Genomic DNA, 25139 nt, shown 5'->3' with positions numbered 1-25139 from the left:
AAGCAAACATGGACTTTCAACCAGTAGATGGTTTTTTGCATCCAAAGCCAAAAGTACTTATGGAATACGCAAAGTATTTTATGTAAATTCTCTATGGAGTTACACATAGTACATAAGTTTACGTCGCTTACGTCCCATAAATAGTTATATTTTAAGCAAAGCTATGATCTTTTCCTGAACTTGACCAACTATTTTTTTTTTATCCTGTGACCAGTGATAGACTTTGCACTGCCATTATTTTCGTGTTGCCAACACTTAATTTCAACACATTTCATGCCCAACACCACTTAATGCATTGTTAAGAGGTTGTGTCGATTTCACATATTTCTGTGTTGTATTAACACACTAAACTAAGATGGCAAACTTGTAAACATTATGCTTGCTTAATGCCAGCAACTTTGCATTGCCACTGTGAGCATGTTAGCATGCTGATGTTAGCATTTAGCAGGGACTTGCACATCCCACTCTCAATTGGATCTGTTAGGTTGTCTAGTACATTTTTAGATAAATGTTAAAGATTAAAAAGATTTTTCCTTCCTTTGTTCACAGATGCATTGGGTTTGTGAGTTCACTTGATGTCGGCACCCTCAGGGGGTGGGAGGGCCTGCAGAATCAAAACCCAGTCATCACAGGTGAAACCTCCAACTAGCACATCTGTGACCACCCTCATGTTCCTACAGAGCACCAAATAGCTCATTCTGGAAAAAAACACTGCTTCAGAGCTAAAAGGGACTTACTTCCAACATGGAGGGTGTAGCCGTCAACAACCTTATAGACTTTGACCTACCCTCAGAGGCCACAACTCTCAGCATAGATGGAGACCAACATCAAGGCCATACAGACATTTTCTCTCCAGAGCCGACATCTTCCATGGGAGTCCACCAGCAGCCCTTACTGCCAGAGCCCATGGCGCCAACCAAGCCCAGCCCTCACCACCACCACCACAATCACCAAGAGGAAGGAGGCAATGACAGCGATGCTACAGAGTCGGCAGACAGCGAGAATGACATGGACCCGCCATCGCATATGTGGGAGCTGAGGAGGTCGTCATCTTCGTCCGCCCACAGTGGAGAGGAGGCTGATGCAGAGACAGTGGAGAGGAGGCAGTTCATGAAGGCTTATGTGGAGAAGGTGTTTCATGGAAGGTAAGGAGGAACTATTTTTTAATATGTGTATGTGTTTTACAAAGACTCATTCGATCAGTAAGTTCATAAGATAGTGAAGGTAGGATTATTTTTGTGAAACTAGAACTACAACCTAGTTTGCCCTCATTCAGTCAGTTGAAAGAAACATGATCAACAAATTGAAAGCCCCTGTGTGACACGTTGGAAGAAAATCTCTTTTGGCAACTCCAAGAAAAAAAAAGACTGCATCAGTTTTCACCTGGATTTTATTATTTTTCTACAAACAAAAATGTATGCCGGCAGAATATTTTGAAAGATGCTACAGTAATGGAGCTTTGAAGTGTAACCATTTCTCTTTTTATAGAAGGAATAGCACATTCTTTGTCTTACAGAAAAGCATTACAAGTTCTTGCAGAATGGTTGTACAGGTTATACAAAAGTAATAAGCATCAGCGACTCATTATTGTAATCATTGCTAATACAGTTTCAGATGTACAGCTAGATGAATATCTGTCAAAATTGCACCCAAATATAACTTTGAAAAAATGCATTGGTACTGTTTAAATGCACATACAGTACAGGCCAAAAGTTTGGACACACTTTCTCATTCAATGCGTTTTCTTTATTTTCATGACGATTTACATTGTAGATTCTCACTGAAGGCATCAAAACTATGAATGAACACATGTGGAGTTATGTACTTAACAAAAAAAGGTGAAATAACTGAAAACATGTTTTATATTCTAGTTTCTTCAAAATAGCCACCCTTTGCTCTGATTACTGCTTTGCACACTCTTGGCATTCTCTCGATGAGCTTCAAGAGGTAGTCACCTGAAATGGTTTTCCAACAGTCTTGAAGGAGTTCCCAGAGGTGTTTAGCACTTGTTGGCCCCTTTGCCTTCACTCTGCGGTCCAGCTCACCCCAAACCATCTCGATTGGGTTCAGGTCCGGTGACTGTGGAGGCCAGGTCATCTGCTGCAGCACTCCATCACTCTGCTTCTTGGTCAAATAGCCCTTACACAGCCTGGAGGTGTGTTTGGGGTCATTGTCCTGTTGAAAAATAAATGATCGTCCAACTAAACGCATACCGGATGGGATGGCATGTCGCTGCAGGATGCTGTGGTAGCCATGCTGGTTCAGTGTGCCTTCAATTTTGAATAAATCCCCAACAGTGTCACCAGCAAAACACCCCCACACCATCACACCTCCTCCTCCATGCTTCACAGTGGGAACCAGGCATGTGGAATCCATCCGTTCACCTTTTCTGCGTCTCACAAAGACATGGCGGTTGGAACCAAAGATCTCAAATTTGGACTCATCAGACCAAAGCACAGATTTCCACTGGTCTAATGTCCATTCCTTGTGTTTCTTGGCCCAAACAAATCTCTTCTGCTTGTTGCCTCTCCTTAGCAGTGGTTTCCTAGCAGCTATTTGACCATGAAGGCCTGATTCGCACAGTCTCCTCTTAACAGTTGTTCTAGAGATGGGTCTGCTGCTAGAACTCTGTGTGGCATTCATCTGGTCTCTGATCTGAGCTGCTGTTAACTTGCCATTTCTGAGGCTGGTGACTCGGATGAACTTATCCTCAGAAGCAGAGGTGACTCTTGGTCTTCCTTTCCTGGGTCGGTCCTCATGTGTGCCAGTTTCGTTGTAGCGCTTGATGGTTTTTGCGACTCCACTTGGGGACACATTTAAAGTTTTTGCAATTTTCCGGACTGACTGACCTTCATTTCTTAAAGTAATGATGGCCACTCGTTTTTCTTTAGTAAGCTGATTGGTTCTTGCCATAATATGAATTTTAACAGTTGTCCAATAGGGCTGTCGGCTGTGTATTAACCTGACTTCTGCACAACACAACTGATGGTCCCAACCCCATTGATAAAGCAAGAAATTCCACTAATTAACCCTGATAAGGCACACCTGTGAAGTGGAAACCATTTCAGGTGACTACCTCTTGAAGCTCATTGAGAGAATGCCAAGAGTGTGCAAAGCAGTAATCAGAGCAAAGGGTGGCTATTTTGAAGAAACTAGAATATAAAACATGTTTTCAGTTATTTCACCTTTTTTTGTTAAGTACATAACTCCACATGTGTTCATTCATAGTTTTGATGCCTTCAGTGAGAATCTACAATGTAAATAGTCATGAAAATAAAGAAAACGCATTGAATGAAAAGGTGTGTCCAAACTTTTGGCCTGTACTGTAGATATTAATCATACACAGAATTGTTTGCAAATATATATTGCAAAGTGTCAATTCCCTGATAAGTCACTTGATAGAAAAAAATCGAAACCTTGAGGAAATTCCTTCAAATCTGGTGCAAATGTCCACTTGGACTCAATGAACTGAGTAGATTTTGGTGGTCATAGATCAAGGTCAGTGTGACCTTGCATCCCACTCATTCTCGAGAATGGGATATCTCCAAAAGGACTCGAGGGAATTTCTTCAAATTTGGCACAAATGTCCACTTGGAGACTGTGACTTCATAATGTTCTTCAAAAACACTTTTCTGGCCATTACTCAGTGTCATAATTCAGGAACATAAATGGAGACATTTGGTCAGATGATGAATTGGTGAGACTAATTTTGGATGTCCACCTTGAAACTGTGCTGATTGTATAAATCATGTGTAATGCCGGTGGGAAGATGTGTGTGATGCATCCACGTTTTCACAGACATGGATGTAAACTGTAACTGCAACTTGATTGTTTGGTAAAGGCATAACTGTGAAGCAGTAATTCTAGTTAGAGATCAGTGTTAGTCATGGTGACTGCACAAAGCACCACAGAAACATACTTTATAGAGACAGTCCTGATTAGCTCATAGAGATACTGCAGACACTTTTTTGGGACAGTAAGTGTTGTGTTGCTGGATGGCAGCCACCATATTATGGGTGCAGGGGAAGAGATGAAGGCTGAAGGTGCCCTTTCGCTGCATCAGCTCATTTCAGAGAGTGCTAAGTAGGGTCTAAGAGGGACCTGATGGTCTCCCACTATGGAAGCAAAATCTGCCAAATCAAAATCCCCACTGATTCTGGCTTTAGTCTGCTCCTCCACTAAAGAAGCATAGGGAAGTAGCTGTAGGTGCTTTTGTTTTGTTTGTTTTTTTACTCTGGGATTTTACTGTGATTAAATGAACAAGGTTTAGCCCTCTAGGCAGGACTTGTCCCACCCCTCATTTGCACAAATAAGAAGAAATGCATAAAAAAAATGCATGAAGAAATGTATGAAGTCAATAATGCGGAAATAAATAACTTTTAGGAAATAAAAAGGGGAAATACAAAGGGAAGTAAATAAATAAGTATCATTAAAAAACAAAACAAAAAATGCAAAAATTTGATTAAAAAACATTCATTTTAAATGAATAAAATAAATGCAAAAATGAATAAATGGATAAAAATAATCAATTTAGATAAATAAAAGAGAAAACTAACTAGTAAAGTTAATACATTGGAGAATAAATACAAAGGTAAATAACTAAAGACGCAAATGAAAACATTTATTTTGGCAGCTTCCGTCCTCCATATACCACTGCCTGTAGAAAGTCTACACTCAATAATGTGACAACATTTTAAACCCTCTAGCATCAATAACCTTGGTAGTAGTTCCTCAGCACACAACACTACACTGTGGTGGCTTTTTTTTACACTTTTACATTACTCGATAACTAACAGAAACTTCTCTGACCTCACCCTCCCCATTTTTCAGCAGTTTTTATTATTTATCTCCTAAGTTTTTTTTTGGTGTTGTTGATGCAGTGACTTTTTCGTTGATGACTGCTATGTTTTGTCAGATTGTTTTCCTTTTTCCTGACTGTGTGGTCCCGTCACTTTCTCCTGCTTTAGGCTGTGACATCACTTTTATTCAGATCAACTCTGTTCTATCTTTGTCACCCAGAATAACTAGAAACATTCACCCACTCAAAGATTCCCATGACTCACCAGCAGAGGCCCATGGGGGACATGAATGAAAATTTGACAAGAAATCCAATGTGAGCAGGGTGAAATGTTAAAAGGGCAGTTCTAAATATCAGGGTACCTTTGTATTAAATTTTGCAGACATGTATTGAACTTTTTCTGGCATTTTTGGGGCAGGCTAGATTATTTCTGACAGTGCTGAATACAGTATATCTGATAGGTAATTTGCCATCTGTGGGTCACGGACCTCTTTGGTCAGTGAATTAACACACTGACTCCTTTTTTAATGTCATAATACATCTTGTCTAAAAGAATTAATTTCTGGCCATGAGAACTCCAGGTCTGCAGTCTCCTAGTGATGACCTGCACCCTTTTTACCCTCTTTAAAGCAGTCTAGTCATCTTTTAGGGCTGGACTCTGTTAGTAAATTCCTTATCATCTGAATCCTTCTCTGTGTTGACTGGATTATGCAACCCTAAACCCTTGCATTTCAGGACTACACAGCTTGCCTGGCTACTTTTCTAAAATTGCACTCTTGCAAAACTTACATTTTTACTGTAAAGCAGTGGTGTAGAGGAGGGTATACGCAGGTATACAGGGTATACCCACATCTTTTTCTGGCCAATTACAGTACACCCACCTATCAGACAAAAAAACATTAGACTATATAGGAGAGTATGCCCACTTCCTCCTCTGTATCTTACCCAGCTACTAAGTAGTACATCCACCTCATCAGCTACCACTACACCACTGATGTAAAGGTACTGCCAGATCAGCCTCAGCTAGGTTCTCATTGTGTGAGATGGCCATTAGTGTAACACAGTGTACTGTGCTGTATTCTCCAGCAGGAGACACATTGCTGCGGATATTCAGTGGGCCACATAGCCTACCCTGGAATTAATTTTGGAAGCTAGAAACTTTTTTGATGTATAGCGCAAGCGCAAAGCCAGAGACTGTGTCGTTTTAAGTGTCAGTTAGCTGTAGATTCACCACTTACAAGCAGGTGAGAGAAGATAATGTTTTCTTCAAGCCTTACGTTGGAAAGTTTCCTCTCCTCTGTGCTGCTACATCACGTCAGCAGCTGTCTGTACCAAAGAGTAGCATGCAGCAAAATCTGGGGGCCAAAACTTCCCCAGATGTACACTGCACAGCACGCTGTCAAGCAAAAAAAAACATAAACAAAAAAAAAAGATGCTCAACCTGAAGCAATCTCAGTTAACTGACGAGTCTTCAACTGACTATTTGAATCTCCTACTTTCATTGGGCAGCCCTATCTTAACTCTCAAAAGAACTCTTCCAAATATATTGAAATATTTCTTTTAAAGTCCCCAAGATTGCCAATCTTGAGCTTGGTAGTATAGACACAGTTGTAACCCACCCACACTTCTTGACATTGCTAATACAGTAATTTATTTGGTATTTTAAAATTTTTTGTATGTTTTCCCTCTGTTTTTGTTCACACTAAGTCTACATAGATTTATCTTATGTTAATTTTTTATTACCTTTTTAACTTTACAAACCACTTTTTATGGATTTAATGCCCATGTGAAGTTCTGTTAAGTCCTGTCAGATTCTCAGTGAAACATAGTCATTTAATATAATCAATAGTAAAATCAATCTGATAAATCATGAAGTTAACAAAACCAGCTTCTGTGAAGCGACTTTCCACAGGGTCTGTGACTTACAGCTGTAATGAGTTTTTGGACCATGTTTTCACAGGGAGGACTTTGATCAGGAAGAGAAGGCTCGTTTTGGAGAGCTGTGCAGTGGAGAGAACGGCAAAGGCAGGGAGTGGTTTGCCAAATACGTCAGCGCACAGGTGAATATGGGGAAATGGTGACTCGTTAGATGTCAGACCTGACCTGTAAGGGAACATTCCACATGCATTGGCCAAAAATTACAGGTTCTTGTTGGACCTGTACACACTGTACATAAAAAAGGTCACACATTCTAGTAAAATACCCACATATGCAGGAAATCAAACTGAAATATCTTGTAAAATAAGTAGTGGAGTTTATTTATGTAACTTAGCTGACGATTGTTGTGGTCTTGTCTCTATACTAAGCTTTCCTGTACAAACTCATAACTCTCTTTCATACTTTGTTTACAGCGCTGCCACTCTAAATGTGTGAGTGAAGCCACCTTCTACAGACTGGTGCAGTCTTTTGCGGTTGTGCTGTTTGAGTGAGTCTTTATGTGGTTGACTTTGTTAAGACCAACTTAATGTAATCATCTAATCTTATTGCACTGTAAAGGATAAGGTAGATGATAATTTATGAAGTTGTTTATGTCAGCATTTCCCATAAAAAGACAAAAACCTCTCAATACCAGTTACTCAAACAGGAGAAAATAATGCATTATGGGACTATTTTCAGCAGCGGATAAATACCCATATGGCGCTCTAGTAAGTGTTTCTTGCAGCAGGAGTGTGTTTGTGGGATTGAGTCCAAAAAACCACAGTGTGGGTATTCACAGTTATGAAGGAACATGACACCCGGTGCAACAGTTTGATTCACTGATGTGTTTTTAATAGTTTTTGGACAACAATGGAGCTCTACAGCACAGAGGAAGATGATGCATTAGACCTTGAATACACAGACAACACAAGGGATTAGTAAGATCAACAGTAGGATCAACTCACTCTGGGTTGTGTCTATTCATGGGATTTGTTGCCAAGAAGAAAAATACATCACCTACTCATCCTTTTAGTGAACAAGTTGTAGTAAAATACATCATTTCTAGCAGCAAGGTCATGATCAGGATCAGGATCACCACTAAAGAAATGGTGTGTTTACAGATGTTACCAGATGGATGACTACAGCCCAGCCAAAAACCTTATGACAATGTGCTTCACATACTACTACATTGGTAAGGTCTAGTTCATTCTTTATCTGGCATGCATATTCATGACTTTTCTTTTCAAACAATCAGTCACTGTTTTAACATAAACACAGGCCTCTGTTGCCCAAATGAAAAGAGCAACCAGAGAAAAGGGTTACCAAGCAAAAGAGAACATGTTTAGGTAAAGATATTCCTCCTCAGTGCTGATTCAGAGGGTGTCACCACCACAGGTTGTTCCTGTGGTTTCTCTTGCAGCAACACCACAGACACATATGCAGTGACTTTGTCGAGTTGCATGACGGTAGTGTATTTGTGCTTATGCAAGCAGGAAGCTTTCGGTGATTAGTGTACCACAGTGGCACAGTACGTGTTTCTACATCCGTCTACTGTCAGGTCTGCTATAATTATGTTTTACACACAAAACAAAACCTGCACTATAGGCAACTTTGCATGGTGATGAACAGCTGCAGAGGTCTCCTCATAAACATAAACTACAAAGAAACATCCCTGGTCCAAAGGAAGACTAAATGTGCACGTTAACAGTTCTTTGTCTTCCCCAGTTGGAACACTGTGAACACTAAATGATCTATCCAAAGCGGACTAATTATTGTTTCCATTTCCAGCTCACTGGGTTGCAGATGGCTGAGAAGAAGCTAATTGGTCCATCAGACTTCATTTTTTTCTAAATGTGAACACCTGAGAGATTAACCTTGCCTCAGAGGCTAAACAGTAATTAGCCATTGGTAAATGTTCTAAGGCACACTGTTTATCAGCCCACCAGTCTGTTGTGCCATAGACCAAGGACACCACAGAGACACTGAGTTAAAAAGACAGACTGATGTGCAAACAAATTTGCCTTATGGGGATTTAAAACAATGTTTTAATGATGCCATGTACAAATAGATGTCCTCTTTTGACCTTCTGCTCTCCGCTTGCTCAGGGAAGTGCCAGCCATCTCCCTCAGAGTTGCTGGATCGTGGTGGTCCTCCAGCTGGTCTGGACTCGTACCTCAACAAGGCCAACTTCTGGCTGTCTGGGAAGAAGGATGCTGCTGAGCGCCTCCTCAAGAACACATCTAAAAGTGACGTCAAAGGCTTCTTTGGAGGCTTAGAGAGCAAGCTGAGAAGCTCAATAGCTGCCAAGACTGAGTGAGCAAATGCATCTTCTCCTTTACATTCTTGTCATTAACACAGCTATACATAGTTTTCATTCCTCTCTCTTTATCTTTACTGCATTCTTATTTCAAGGGATGGTGAAAGCCCAGTTGAGACAAAGCCCAAATCACCAGGTATGATGCACCAAAAATCTCTCGCACTGCACTTATTACAGTGCAAAAAGCTATTTCCTTCTTCTGCCCCTCTTTTCTATTTTATAAAATGTGATTTAGAAATGACTTGAGCTGTACCAGTGCCTTCATGTATCCTCTTCCATCCCAGTGTCAGAGGCTCCAGAGGAAAAGAAAGGAGAAAAGGTGTATCTGTACACCCACCTGAAGCAGCAACCCATCTGGTAAGTTGGGGAAACTGGCAGAACAGAACACTAACAGGAGCTCTCTAGCTTCACCATGTACTGTCCTCTGCTAAATTCTCCATTGTGTTCACCAGCCAAATCAGTTTTTTTTGCTGAAAACAGCATCCTCCTGCCAAAATTTATGCTATGAGAGTGGTGTCATAAAAATAGCTATAAAATCAAAACACTGGGCACAGTTCTCTGTGGATTTATCACCGCAATAACCTCTTCCACATACACTGTTGTGTGCACCTTTTTCCTTAATATAAAAATATTGATTGTAGGAATACCACAATCTAGTTTTTTAAAAATCAATCAATCACAGTACACTTAAATATGTTACTGAAAACATTTGAGGAAAGAAACAGGCAACGCAGTAACAGAATCTTGATTCATATTTGATCAGCGCTGCCTAGTTTGACAGTTTGACTGCAGTTAATGAGCAGTGATTGACATGATTGACAGCTGCTTGACAAACTCCTCGACTCTGATTGGTTGTTTTCATTCAGCTGTGGTGGTTTTTGGCAAATGCCATTAGAAGCACCACGAGGAGGAGGAGGAGGAGGAGGAGGAGGAGGAGGAAGATTTTTATTTTTTTTCACAGATTATCTTTCTCATGGATTGCTGTGTGGATGTAGTGATAGTTTTAGCGAATTCTAAACAAAAATAAAGTTATTATTATAAAAGTTTTCAGTGTATTATACTGCAGGAGTTGTTTCAGAAGATTCTATGAATCTCTGGTCACTGTGACCTCACAAAACTAGTTTTCTCAACTCAAGAATTCATGTGCTAAATATGACAAAATCTCACACAAATATCTAAGATGATGAAGTGATGATATTTGGTACCCAGAAGGTCAAAAGTCAGCTTCACTGTGACATCATAATGTTCTGCATAAAACACTTGACTGGCCATTATTCGGGTCCATGTCATTGGTTCGACAGCCCATTGGTTAGGCATCCCATTAGTCCGACTGTCTGCGGCGGGCGTATGGTGCGCCGCGACCGGCTTGAGGCGGAGCAGGCTCACGGCTTATGTGTTTGTCACTTTCTTTTTCATTTTAACCCACACCATGATCTTTTCCTGACCCTAACCAAGTGGTGTTTTGTGCCTAAACCTAACCAGACCTTAACCACAGGGCATCATGATGATTTCGGAACGGACTTCGGAACAATGAGTTTAATATGGTCGGAACAATGGGCTGTCGAACCAATGGGCAGTTCCCCCATTATTCAACGTCATGTCTTAGGAACAGAAGGGGAAACATTTGGTCAGATACTGAATTGGTGACACTAATCTTGTTATAAAAATGACTGGCCACATTAAGTGTGCATCAAAGCATTGTAATATGTGAATCATGTCATGGCTTAGTGACCATGTGCCTTCATGCTTTGCCTGGAGAAATAAGATGTGGCAAGTTTAACCGGACTGATTATGACATGATCTCATTCTTTGCAATCACTGTATGTCATTTGCAGCCTCATTTCAAGTGGTTTGGTGAATAAGGGAAGGCAGGCAACCAATAATATGTTGTCTGTTCTCTCTGCCAGGCACACATTAAGGTTTTGGAATGCTGCATTTTTTGATGCTGTCCATTGTGAGAGGAAGAAAAGATCACCAACCACGAGGTGAGTCTGAGTGTGAATCTAAACAGATAAATAATTATACAAAACGATATATTAAAATAAATGTATCATAATGTTGTATGGACTGTGGAAAACATCTATGATCTTTAAAACATAAGTGTGTTGTTTTTTTGTGTGCTCCTGTGTCACTGTATCCGTCTGAGGGAATTTAAATAAAGGTTGGAGTACTGCTGGCTTCAGCAAAGAGCTGTATGTAAAGACAACTGTCATAGTCTGAACCACTACTGTCTCCTGATGCCCCACAGCCTCTCTTCTCTTCTCTTCTCTTCTCTTCTCTTCTCTTCTCTTCTCTTCTACAAGCTGTTGTTGTTGTTCTCCCTCTTTCCGCATGTTGACTTTAACCCTTTGTCTTCTTGTGCCTTGCTGCCGGGCAGGGGAGCGCAGGATGAAGAGAAAGATGAGAGGTCTGTCCCTGTATTTGTCCACTGCCCTAAAAAACTACTCAGACTAACAGAAAAAGCAAAAGAGGAGAAGAAGGGCAGGGGCTTTGTCATTGTATCACAAATCCTATAGAAACAGGTATCATCATGGAGGTCCTGTGTAGACATTGTTTGGTGATAATAAAAACAGCATTTTCTTTTGATAGTTGTTTTTGTGATGAATTGGAATGTTTTGTGTATTTAACGCTTCCCTTTTTGGTCATAGTCTGAGCATGAGGAGCTGTACTGAGGATTTACACAGCGAGCAACAAGTAGCTTAGAAGGCTTAGAAGCTAGTGATGGTTTGTGGTGTGTGTAAAACATTGTCAAAATTCTATCAGGGTGGCTATGACCCCCCTGGCCAGCCCTTGGCGGTGCCACTGAAGCCAACACTCCCAGTTCAAAATCAAAAATTAAATTGTTCATAGCCCTGTTAGTCTGAAGCTTTCCTACAGATTAATTACAGGCTTTTACAATGTTTTAACTATAATCTATTAATACATTTAAAACCTGCTGTGGGGCAATATTTATGTCCTTTATCCATCTTCATGTGGGGGAAGGGCTACACAGCCCAGAAGGTGGTTTCATGGCAATATACTGTTTAGCCATGCGACTATAAAAGCAGGGACAGAGACTTACTATAAATGAAACATGGAGGTAAACAGTTCAGGTATCAAAATATCTATTTTCTATCTATTTTATTGAAGGAAATGCATTTAAAATATTGATTGGGCATCAAAAATATGCACATTGCCTAGTTGAGAAACAGTAAATGTTTACAAGAAAACTTCACCGGGTACCTTTAAATTAAAGAAAGCCATCTTTAAATTAGAGCAATCAGAAAATGGAAACTGTAAATGCCAGGGCAGGAAACAAGTGAATTGTCAGTTTGAATACAATAAATAGAAAATCAAAATGAAATTCAAATAAAATATCAAAAAAATAATTCAAAAAGAAGATCACAATAAATTAAAATAGATTTCAAAAAATAAAATTTAAATAGAGTAAAGGATAAAATTCAAATAGAATATCAAAGTAAAATTTAAATGTAGTATAAAAATAAAATGTAATGTAATTGTCAAAATAAGATTTAAATAGAGTATAAAAATACAATTTAAATAGAATATCAAAATAAAATTTAAATGAAATACAAAGAATAAATAAAGTATGGAAGAAAATTCAAATAGAATAACAAAATAAAATTTAAATAGAGCATTAAAAATAAAATGTACTTAGAAGGTAAAAATAAAAATCCATTTTAAAATCCGATCGCTAATTAAACAGTTCATTGATGAGTCATTAGGAAATTTAGATTACTCAATTTTTAGTTTATCAATGTACTAATTGATTTTAATTAAACATGGTACTAGTGTGCAGTGGCACACTCCAGACTCACATGGTTGTGAGATTGAGCATCACAGTAAAACAGAGGCAGCTTCCAGAATGGTTGTAAAAAGCATTAAAAGCTGAGGGAGATATTGAGAGACGCGGTAGATGACAGAAACACATTGTCCTAGAGTGGGTTGATGTGAGAGCAGCTTGGTGTTTAGCCCTGTGCTGAAGGGTCAGGCTTAAGGTCTGGGAGTTGCCCTGGGTCTATTTTGCAGCTTGTCATATGCGCTCTAGTGAACATGGACAGGATAGTCTCTAATGGTAAATCCCCAGACTGGATGACAGGAGTCTGTGGGACTGTGTTTGGTATAAATTAAAAGATATAATCTGCTTAATCACAGCAGACCAATGATGTCCGTAGCACTAGAATTATAATTTGGATGTGGTTTTATTGTAATTATAATAGGATTACTGTGTGTGTGATCATTGTGTTTGAGTAATGTATGTACATATATATATATACATATATATATATATATATATATATATATATATATATATATATACATATATATATATATATTTTTTTTTTTTTTTTTTTTGACTGCACCCTATTTTGTTGTTAAGCTTTGTATGACTTCCTTACTGGTTTTTACTGTATTATTTCATCTTCCTTCATTTGGCTTCTGTTGGCATGGTGTGGTGATGTGATTCACCTTGGTGTTCTATCACGCTGCTGTTGAAATTATTTTTGTGCCTATCTTTGAGGAGTAAAAGCACCACACCCACACAGTTAATATCCGGAATGTGTAAAGAGACCTTGTATAATGTCTGGGATGGTATTTATATCTGGAGCAGGAGACAGAGGCAGCAGATCACTGCAGTCTGAAGGTGTTCTCTGCCTCTTCACAGCTCACTGCACGTTCACACCATTAATGTCATTGCATGTGATATTTTCTCTCCCCCTCCTACTGCATGTTCCCTTTGCTCTCTCTTTTTCACCATATTTGCATGTTTCTATGTTTCCACTGCAGATTGATTGCAGGGATATGCTGCACATGCCGTAAATAGAAATATCAACTTTAAAACAATTGAACACAGCCATATGCTGATGTTGAAGTTTGGAGATGTGTACATAATCATTCCTGCCAACACCTTGGTAAATATGCTATTGGTAGATGTGGTGTTATTTTAATATATTCATAGAGAACCTATAGTACAGTAAATGTTTCCCTTACATTGTACAGCCAAATCTACAGGATCAGTTATATCCTTTGTAATACATTCAACACAGCTTTTTCTGGACAAAAGAGTCAAAAATCAACCCAATCCCCAGAAAGAAATGTTGGCATTATATGTTTCTGCAAACCATAGATATGTTACATTTTTAGGTTATTATGTAGCAGATTCATTGAAGCTTTGGAAGCGTTAAAATAATGCAGGAAGCACAGCAATGACTCACTAAAAAACATCCAGATTTTTTATTTGTTGGTCTCAAACAGTGGTCTGCAGCTTGGTGCCCATCTCGCCTGTAGCTGTGACACCATCCACCATCCCCTCTACCTCCTCATGACAAAGTTAGCTCATATACTACGTCACTTTAGTAATGTTAATATGATTCATATGAAAAGTGCAAATGTAATGTATTCATGTTTTACCGAAACGTACAATGCCAAGAATGTTTTGAGCAACTGTGCTACAAAAGTGACCCTGTTCTTTTACAGAAGCTGCATTGGCATTAATTTGTTTTCTTGCCACCTTGCCAACACTGACACATTATTACCTTATAAATTTGTCATGGTGAATGTGTTAGCAGACAGGTTATACCCTATTTTCACAATCAGCAAACACAAAGCAACATCGGCATTCATGTGAGAGTCATGTTTGTGACCACTTAATGATTTTAAGTTTTATATTCCTTCCAGTTTTCATCAGCTAGGCTCCTACTTTATCTGTCTACTGTTTGATTCTGGGCAGGTAGTGTACAGTGGGTTTATTAGAGATTTTTCTTTGCTGAAAACAGTCGCCTGCTGCTGGAAATAGATTTAACAGGAATACTGGAGTCATGTGATAATGCTCTATGTGATGTGGAAGGTGTCATTAGACCCACTGTTAATTTGAAAATGGGATGGTTCCCCCCAACATCAAAAATACATATTTTTCCTCTTACATATAGTTCTGTTTTATTAATTTAGATTGCTTTGGTGTGAGTTGCAGAGTGTTGGAGATATTTGATGTAGAGATGTCTGCCTTCTCTCCAATATAATGGGACTAGATGACACTCAAGTTGTGGTGCTCAAAGAGCCAAAAATAAAAAAAAAATAGAAATGAAAAGCTCAACAGTAATGTCTCTTTCCAAAAATCACACCCCGGTTATTCAAGATAATCTACAGACCTTGTTGTGAGCAGTTTCATGGAGGAACTATTTTCTTTCTACCAAACTACAGCCACTAACAGTATCACAATGCAGAAGAAAGTGTGCATGTACATGAAGCACCACTGAGCTAGCTAACGTTACAGCTCAGTCAGAAGGAACGCCCACACTGTTTATATCTCATGCTGTCATGAGCACAAGCCTCTTGTCCATGAGTAGATGCACGCTTCCTTCAGCGCAGTGATATGGTTGGCGGATGTACTTTGGTAGAAAGAAAATAGCTCCTCCATGAAACTATTCACAACAAGGTCTGAGGATTACTTTGAGTAAGTGGGTCATGATTTCTGGAGAGAGACATTGCTGTTGAGTTTTTCAAATGTATTTTTTGGCACTTTGAGCACCACGAGCCGAGTGCCATCTACTTCCATTATATTGGAGAGAAGGCAGACATATCTACAGCCGATATGTTCAACACACAAAAAGGGTCAGGTAGCATTCCAACCAAAAAATAAAGGCAGAGAATGCAGATGGGATTAAAGAAAGTGAGAATATGTGGGAGGTTTTTCTATGTTGTCATCGGCCTACAGTAGCTGTATCATTGTGCTCAAGTTCAGGACAGCACAAAAAAATACTAAGTATACAGCTCAGTTTCTTTTGACATACCTCATGACCTTAGTGGTGTTGGTGAGTTCAGGCATGGAAACAGGTTACATAATATTTGTTTTCACAGCGATTCACACTGCAAAGTTATGTCTTTCATCTGTTTGGTAATTATGATGATTCCTTGTGAATGAATCATTTGTTGTTTTATTCTTTTGCTGATGGCTGGATAATGTGCCTTGTATTGTTTTATGTGTTTTATGTGTAATCATATCCCTTTTTTTGCATCCCATTCCAATATGAGCAGTTACAGGGATGGATGTCATGGATTTTTCTTTTCAGGCAGATAATAGTAATGTTTTTTAACCTCAAAAATTCACAGACTACCGGACAGTTAAAGATCCGGTTGTCCAACAGTTTGAAGTTTTATGTGATTTATTCCTTTGGTATCGCTGCAAAAAGTCAGCATGACAACGACAGGTGATATTTTTTTGACACCCACCCCTGGCCTGTTACTGTAGAGAAGCTGAAGGTCAAGTGGAGACTTTGGAATTAAAGCCTGACTCCCACTGTCTGTGTGCTGCAGGGAGAAGTGGTGTCATATGACCCAGGAGGAGAGGGACGACACCTCCAAAATCGATGAAAACATCGCCTTCGGCCAACTCGGGTGAGGAAGCTGTCACTGTGTTGTGTGTGAACCGAGAGAATAGATTAACGCACATAGAGGCTTTGGTTTGGAGCTCAGAGGAGATTTACCAGGCTGCTTAAGGATGCCTCCTAGTGGTAAAACAAGTTACTGCTCCAGATAATGGGATGAATACGTGGCATATACTTTTAATTGATGAATAAAGTATTACAACATTTTGGGAACAAGGTGGTTGTTAAAAGAACTTTATGTCTGTGTGTGCCAGTGACCGATAACATCAGCTTTAATAAAACTATTATATATGTCTTTATATAGTTATCATGAACTAATAGATAGACCATGAACCTGAATATTAACAATAAAGTCAATAAGTAAGACCTGTTAAATACTGGATACTCTAACTATAGCACAGAGTTTAATTTATTATTGGAGCACACACTTTGTTTCTTTCAAAGGTTTTTTGTTGTTGTTGTTGTTCATGTTGTAAATTATAAATACAGAACATTTAGTGTCCAATAATTTCAGTTTGTACTGAGATGAGTTTGGTATTGTTTTCAGGACATTTACTCATAACATGCTGGCGTTTGGGCTCAGCAAGAAGCTCTGCAATGACTTCCTGAAGAAGCAGGCTGTCATCGGGAACCTGAATGAAGGTAAAGCATTAAAGGAAAAATTTAACTTGAAAACACTTGACCAGTCTCTGCTCCTATTTGCTTATTTGGTATTGTTAGATGTAAAGCTGTTACATGTCTAACTGACTTATGGAGACTATTATCGACATTGGGCCAGTATTGAGCACGAGGGCTGCAGTCAGTTTAAGTCCATTAAAATTGCTTATTGTTGTCACTGACAGGCTCTGATTATTACTTTGACTGTCTGACAGTGTTACGAATAAGACCCTACAGACTTGTTTAGTCTTGCGTGCTAACATCATATGGTTAATTCATAGCACAATTCAATCAGGAGCAAAAAATTATTTGTCTTTCCCCATTGATTACTGTGCATATTTTTCTCTGAAAAAAGGTACCATAGTGGTCTACTGGAAGATACTGGTGATGGAGTTTGCTTCTCTATTCCTGGTAGATAACTTTGTAACAGGATTCACATATTTCTATTGTTTACCTCACAGTTTTGATGAAGGTTAGAATAGTCGCCTCTTAAATAACTTTTAAGAGTGACAAAAACCTGTCTGTATTACAAACTGTTGTGCAGTGTTTTGATGTCTGATAAGCCTTGACAGTCAGGGTAAAATGAAAAATAAATATGTGTAATGAGTTTGTCATGCCACAGAAAAAGGTGTTATTAACCACCCAGCCAAATTTGAATGATTAAAAAATTAGCAAGTAGGTTTCAAAGAACAGCAAGGGAAAGAGTCTCTCAGCTAACTCAGTTGCACAAAGCACACACAAACCCTGAGCCAAAGAATGGGCCACCATGCAAGTACAGGTACTTGTTAGCAGCTAACCAAGTAGCACAAAGCACACACACACACCCAGCAAAAGAATGAGCAGCTGTGTAGCTACAGATTCTCATTAGCAGCTAACCCAGCAGCACAAAGCACAGACACACCCCGAGCCGAAGAACAAGCCGCCATACAGGGACAGACTCTTGTTAACAGCTAACAGTAGCTAATGTTAACACAAAGCACACACTGAAAGGTCTTTCAGCCAAAGACACCAATGCTATGCACCCTGAAGTTAGTTGTAACGCAGGTTTTATATAGTTGAGGAAGGGATTGTTAAGGATGGCTTCAGTGCATCATTGAGCATGCTTTAAAGGGGCAAGAAGTGAAATCGTTTCACCGCTAGGTTTGCTGTTGTGCACTGCCTGTAGACCAAAACAAAGTGTGTCATGAGCCACTCCTCTCTCTACCTCTGCTCTCCACCCCCCACTCCCCACTCGCCTAGTCTAGCAGTTAGCGATGTCTCAGTCTCGCGGGCTGCCCACTAGGCTAAAACATTGTTTCAGGTTAAAGTGGGAAGAAGTAGCAGGTTTATCGGGCAGCTGAGTGAAGCTGGGTGAAGTGGAGGCTGTGGAGGAAACACCGGGATGGGTTAATGTCTGGAGCTTGAGTAGCCTACCAGGCTGCCCGCCAGGCTCGCAGGCTGCCTGCTAGGCTAAAACATCGCTCTCATTCACGGGGAAGAGTAGGAACGTTAGCGTTAGCTCCCGGTGTTAGCACTAGCCGAGTCGGCTGCCACCGGCTACTGGAGTAACTTACAGCTATGGAGCACTTCTATCAGTCACTGAGCCTCGCCTCCATCTCAGCAAATATATCCCCTCGCGGGGAGGCTACATTTTACAATGCTAATTGAAAATGTTAGCTGGGCTGCCGGGCTAACTTACTCACTTAACACAACCGTAACGCCTGACCCATTGCTGGGACCGAGCCGCTAATAACACAAGCTCCAGACATTAACTCATCCCAGTGTTTCCTCCGCAGCCTCCACTTCACCCAGCTTCACTCAGCTGCCCGATAAACCCGCTGCTTCTTCCCACATTAACCTAAATAACAAACCAGGGCTCGGTGCTCCAGTTGGATCCAAACAGAGAGCTGGGGCTAGTTAGGAAGCTAGCGGAGGCTAACTGGCTGTGCTTCCCTCCGGTCATGCTGCAGCTAACGCCTCGCCAGCCGCTCCCAGCTAGCTCCGGATTGTTATTGAGGTTAAAGAGGGAGAGGCAGCGGATCTGTGGGGCAGCTGAGTGAAGTGGAGCCTGAGGAGGAAGCACCGGTTAGCCCCGGTTTCGTTCCGCTCTCTGCCATTTCATTTAGAAAATATGCGCTGCCATTGCTCACTGGCTGTAGCCTTTTATAGGGAGGGAGGGCCAAGGGCTCCGAGAGGGGGGTGGGGGGGGATTCACATGAACGTTCATGAACGCGCAGCCGGACCGGCTTGTAAACAATGGGCTGGAGATCAACACAGGGAGAGGGTGTGTGAGGTCATGCTATACTCCAGATGGAATTACACCTCTAGTTCTTCACATAGCAATTTTTTAATTCCTTCAATCTAGAAATTATGAATTTCGCTTATTGCTCCTTTAAGGCCTGCCCAAAAAGTCCTTGACGCAGTCTAACTCCACAGTGCAGTAAAATACAGTTCACAGTCTTTTCAAGTTTATAACAACTATATGTAACAAGTATAATGTGTCTTCTCTCACTCAGATTGGACTTCCCAGATTGTTTTTCATTGTGTCACCAGTACTATAAACAACAACCCCTCACCAATGCGTTGTTATGACGCAGGTCTTATTTCGGTATGATTATCTGAACTCTTGCTCAGTAACGCTCCCAAAAAGTGTGCCCAGGATGCTTCAGCTGTCTTAGGCCCAAACACACCAAACAGACTTCAAGGCCCCCTGCACTGTTGCACGTATGTTCTGCACTTGCATGACATACCACTCCATAACAGGAGGCGGCGGTCGTCTGTAATCATCTTTCAAAAAGGGAAATCGGAAGACCATCTTGATGCTAGTTAGCCAGTTAGCACATTAAAAACACAATCAAGTGTTGAAAGATCAAAGCATATCTACTGTGTGCCAGTGAACAATAACACAAACCATCAGGAAACGTTTCTGCTCAAACAGCTCAATGACTTTATCCTCTCGTGCACTGAGCTGAACTACCAGAGTGATTTCATTCACCAAAGGGCTCCACAGTGCTGACGCCAAAACTAAAGTCGTAAGGGGACAATGAGGGCGGTAGATGCTCACCAAAGGCCGTACTTTGACCGACAGCCAACCATTGGCTGGGTGTGTTTGGGCCTTAAAGGGAAATTTCTGTTTATTTCAACCCGTCTCCTATCGTCCTAAATTTGTTTCAAGTCACTAATGACATAGAAATAATAGTTAGCATGTTAGCCATTAGCCTAGATACAGCCGTAGCGTCAGACCTAGCGTCAAACAAGCTTTTTCTCCACAAAGACCACCTCATATCGTTAGGATAAATGTCAGAGAACATATAGAAAACGACATGTAAACGTGTTGTCTTAGCTTACCGGTGTGGTGCCGTGTTTGTTGTTTACCATTTAGCTAAGGCTGCAACCAGTCCCATTCCTTGCAACAGAGGTATTCCTCTTCTGTGGGCATTGGGGTACAGCATTCACATGTAACGTTACACCACCGAGTTCCAGAGCTAAATCCTTCCAGCAGCCATTCCTCCTCTGTCGTCCTCTAACGTTACCTGTTGTGCCTCTCTCTCTCTCCGCCTCCGTTCTTCAATTTCATGAAGCTCTTCGTCAGTGTATTCTGGCTCAAATAAATAAGGGCGGCCATTGCCTCTCGATGTGGAAAGCCTATATACTAACATTCCACATTTAGATGGTCTTCAGAGTTGTTATCTTACCTTACGGTGTGTTTACCGTTTACCTCTGCTTCCCAAAGTGCGGCCGAAATATCGCAAGAACAATCAGCGATCTCATACCGTGCCTGAAATCTCGTGAGAACAAGCCGCAGCAGCTGCAAGTCAGAACCGGACAGTAGCCTGAAAAGTTCATTCATTTATTTTATGAAAGATTTATAGAATAATGGCTGACTTTTTGCCAGACTTCGACTTTGTCGAGGAGGAATTTGATTTTGCAGAGTTTTATGGCCGCCCTTATTTATTTGAGCCAGAATACACTGACGAAGAGCTTCGTGAAATTGAAGAACGGAGGAGGAGAGAGAGAGAGAGGCATAACAGGTAGAGGACGACAGAGGAGGAATGGCTGCTGGAAGGATTTAGCTCTGGAGACTTGTGGTGTAATGTTACCTGTGAATGCTGTACCCCAATGCCCACAAAAGAGGAATATCTCTGTTGCAAGGAATGGGACCGGTTGCAGCCTTAGCTAAATGGTAAACAACAAACATGGCACCACACCGGTAAGCTAAGACAACACGTTTACATGTCATTTTCTATATGTTGTCTGACATTTATCCTAACGATATGAGGCGGTCTTTGTGGAGAAAAAGCTTGTTTAGTGGACTAACTCTGCACTTGAAAGGATGCCCGTTCAATTAAGTTTTAACAGGTCTGACGCTGCGGCTGTATCTGGGCTAACGGCTAACATGCTAACTATTATTTCTATGTCACTAGTGACTTGAAACAAATTTAGGACGATAGGAGACGGGTTGAAATAAACCGAAATTTCCCTTTAAGTCTCTTATGTGACCTTTGCCTTGCACATCACAGAGTCGCATACAAAATTGTGTGGGAATACCAGGTGAAAATGGACTCTTAGTCCTGTGACACAAAAATAACCCTAATGTTTTACCCCTTTGCAGAACAGTACAAGTTGCTGACCGACCACATAGAGAAAATGGCGGCAGAGTGAGTTTGAGGACGACAGGCCGCATTTCAAAGTCTCCACACAAGAGACTGACAGCACAGACACACACACACATCAGCAATTTCTTGGCAACTCGGTGTCACAGTGACCAACTCTTCGTTTGACTGTTGTTGCATTTATGTGATGCACTGCTGATAAACAACATAACTTACTATACTGAACTGTGCCATAGTTGTAGCAAATCCTGTATATCCAGCTTGGTAGTGCTCTTCTGCACCCTGTCCTGTATCAGCAATAATACAACATCATTAGCCAATGCATACTTAAATATCTTTAACGCCTCTGTCTGTGACCTGCTGGACTAAAAGCATAAAGTGAAACCATCCAGTATAAACCTAAACAGCCTCAGTATGGTGTCACACACTCTGGATTTATATATTATACACATGATGTGTAAATTATATATCCTCAATGCTGTTTTTCTTCTGTGTTTCCATGGTAACCACATTTATTACATGTTAGCGTATCACATCTAACAGCATCTGATGAAGCGCTGTACTAAGTGTCGCCCTGCTTTGTTATGTTTTACATCAATGTCTACAGCAGTTCAAACCAGACTGGGGTGTAATAGTATATGGCAATAATAAGTCATAGTGTTTCAATGTGCTATTCAGGTGGTATCGGGTCAGTTTTCTATCCCAGTGTCACTTAAGTTAAAGGGACAATTCACCCCAAAATTCAAAATACATATTTTTCCTCATACTTGTAGTATCATTCAAGATTATTTTGGTGTGAGTTCAAAGTGTCAGAGATATTTGCTGTAGAGATGTGCCTTCTCTCCAGTATAATGGAAGTAGATGGCATTCAGCTAGTGGTACTCAAAGCACCAAAAAGTACATATATAAAACTCAACAGCAATTTGTTGTTACTCAAGATAATCCATGAGTAGATGCACAATTCCTTCTGTGCGGTGATACAGTTGGTGGATGTAGTTTGATAGAAAGAGAACAGTTCCTACATTAAACTGCTCACAACTACATCTGTGGATTATCTTGAATAACCAGATTATGATTTCTGGGAAGTGACATTGCTGTTGAGTTTTTCTTTTCTTCTGTGTGTTTTTTTTTTTTTTTGGCTCTTTGAGCACCACAAGCCAAGGGCCATCTAGTCCCATTATATTGGAGAGAAGGCAGACATCTCTACGGCTGATATATTCAACACTCAGCAACTCACACCACAACAATCTCAAGTGATAAATAACACTACAGGTAAAACGAAAAATATTTTGATTTGGGATTAACTGTCACTTTAACTACTAAATACTAATCTGGGCTTTCTGTAACACTGTAGTATCCTATTTGGCAATACAAACAGCAGCTGCAGCTTTGACATATGTAACATGTAACACCTAACCTTATTGCTGCCATTCAAAATTGTAGAAACAATGCCTTCTCTTAAAGAAATGGTTCATCATTTTGAAAGATATGCTTATTTGCTTTATCGCAGAGATAGGCAGGAGGATTTATATCATCCTCATGCCTGTATGTTAACTAGCTACAGTAAGGAGACAGTTAGCTTAACATGAAGCTTGGAAACAGGGGAACTGCTAGACTGGCTCTGTTCAAAAGGTAAAAAAAAATCCACCTACTAGTATCTCTGTGTTAATTAATGAGATTCAGAGGTGCTGGCAGGTGGATATTAGGTGGATATTTCTCTCTGGATAGGCTAATTGTTTTCCCTGGTTTCCAGTCTTTATGCTTAGCTAACTTAGTGGTTTCAATCTTCTCATTGTCTCAACAACAATAAAAAGCAACAAAGTCTTCCTTCTGATTACTTACTCAGAGAAATCATAATACTTATTTCCCTCCCATTTTTGCCCTTTTCCCTCTGCCACAAGATTACAGTCTAGTGGTATTAATTAAATGTTTTTTTTTAATTAGAAACTTGATTATACCCTTAAGACCATTAGAGACTCCTTATCTATCCAAAGTGCCTTTCATTAAAGTTAACATCTTTATCTTCTGATGCTACCCTCAATTGCCATACCAAACACTAATGCAGAGCCTGCAATGATTGCTCTGGTAATCATTCCCTGCTGGGTATATAAAAAAAAATCTAAAAAAAAAAAAAAAAAAAATCTGCATGGAAATAAAAATCATTGTACTGCTATCTGTGTTTTCAGTGATGGACGTAAGTTGTAGTTTATTTTCAGTTGGTTGAGCTGTAATACCTGATGCATAGCTATAAGCATGTGGCCTGGATTAAAGACAGTCCAGCTTATCTATCTGTGTATCTATCTAGCATGTGCAAACAGCATCAAGCTAACATTAAACGAGTGACTGAACTGTGAAGTGACACTTCCTAATTGTATTACTTCATCGTACCACTGAGGGGTAGCATTGTGTCTTCATTCAGAGCACTTCTCAGTGACAGATTCAAGAAATCCTTCCTAGCTTTACTGTCAAGAATATATCAGTATGTGATTTTTAAATAATGAAATATGGTAATGTAAATGTGAAAGCAGGTTGAATTCCATTTCTGATTGATAATCGGTTTTAATCTATTGTGTCGATGAAGTAATTTTGTAAATACTGTACAGATTAATGTGTATGTTGTAAGAATTGATTACGTGCTGCTGTTTGTAATTGTGTGTCTTTAATTTTAATGTATAAATAGTAGATGTAATTGTGCATTGTGACCATTGTGTCCATGAGGAACATAAATGTATAATTGTAGTTCTGACCCTGAAGTGCCCCCATACATCCAACCCTCTGTTTAACGTGCTCATTCAAAGTATTTGCATACAGTGTTGTGCAGTAATCTCCAATGTAAATGTAAATCATTCTTTCACAGCTGAGTGACATGCAGTGTAATCATACAAAGTATACAAATCATATGGAAAGCCTTGCAAACCCCTGTCCTCTGTACACAGTTTATAATGGACTCTTTCTATTCTCTCAGGTGTCCCTTCGCATGTGCTCTAAGTCCATTTCCAAACATTATTAGACTGTGTATGCCATGGCTACACACCCTTCATTCCCTACCATAGTGTTTTTCCTGATGTGACTTTTGACCATGTTACAACACCCTTCTGGTTTGGTTGAAGTGTTGACCTGTATATTGTACTTGTTAGCTCAGCATGAGCCATTTGCACTACATTTAGTCTCAACATCTCTACACTCTTTTCAATATCTTCTGAATAATGTTACATTGATGCCTTTTATATGTGTTCTGCATGGCCAGTGCACGCTCTCTGTCGAGCATATCTGTTGTTAAATGTTGATGGTAGTTTGTCTTTAGTATGGCCTGGACGGAAAGACCAGTCTAGCTATGTTGACATTGTGTCAATTATCAACCAAGTGAAATTTGTCATTAAAGTTGTATTTACATTTAGTTTTTATGGGATAACCCTTCTGATTAAAGGTCCAGTGTGAAGGATTTATAATGAGTCGTTTCTATCTACATACAG

The 25139-nt window shown here is 40.0% G+C and overlaps 1 protein-coding gene across 2 annotated transcripts in view; it reads left to right on the top strand.

The window, feature by feature from the left end:
* Positions 1–23535, top strand: part of kiaa0513 (KIAA0513 ortholog) — a 36965-nt gene extending 13430 nt beyond the window's left edge. Inside the window, exons 2-13 of one of the 2 annotated variants that reach the window (XM_033635346.2) lie at positions 550–1145; positions 6759–6858; positions 7150–7223; positions 7837–7907; positions 8821–9028; positions 9128–9168; positions 9317–9389; positions 10940–11017; positions 11410–11439; positions 16347–16427; positions 16965–17059; positions 21666–23535. In XM_033635346.2, the coding sequence (XP_033491237.1) occupies positions 745–1145; positions 6759–6858; positions 7150–7223; positions 7837–7907; positions 8821–9028; positions 9128–9168; positions 9317–9389; positions 10940–11017; positions 11410–11439; positions 16347–16427; positions 16965–17059; positions 21666–21715 (1302 nt within the window). In that variant the 5' untranslated portion in view covers positions 550–744 and the 3' untranslated portion in view covers positions 21716–23535. The remainder of the gene's footprint in view (positions 1–549; positions 1146–6758; positions 6859–7149; positions 7224–7836; positions 7908–8820; positions 9029–9127; positions 9169–9316; positions 9390–10939; positions 11018–11409; positions 11440–16346; positions 16428–16964; positions 17060–21665) is intronic. The other variant, XM_033635348.2, reaches the window with a different exon arrangement.
* Positions 23536–25139: the final 1604 nt, after the last annotated feature.

The sequence above is a fragment of the Epinephelus lanceolatus genome, chromosome 5 (assembly GCF_041903045.1).
Source record: "Epinephelus lanceolatus isolate andai-2023 chromosome 5, ASM4190304v1, whole genome shotgun sequence".
Taxonomy (NCBI): Eukaryota; Metazoa; Chordata; class Actinopteri; order Perciformes; family Serranidae; genus Epinephelus; species Epinephelus lanceolatus.
Note: the sequence above shows the minus strand (reverse complement) of the source record. Positions and strands in the feature narration are given on the sequence as shown.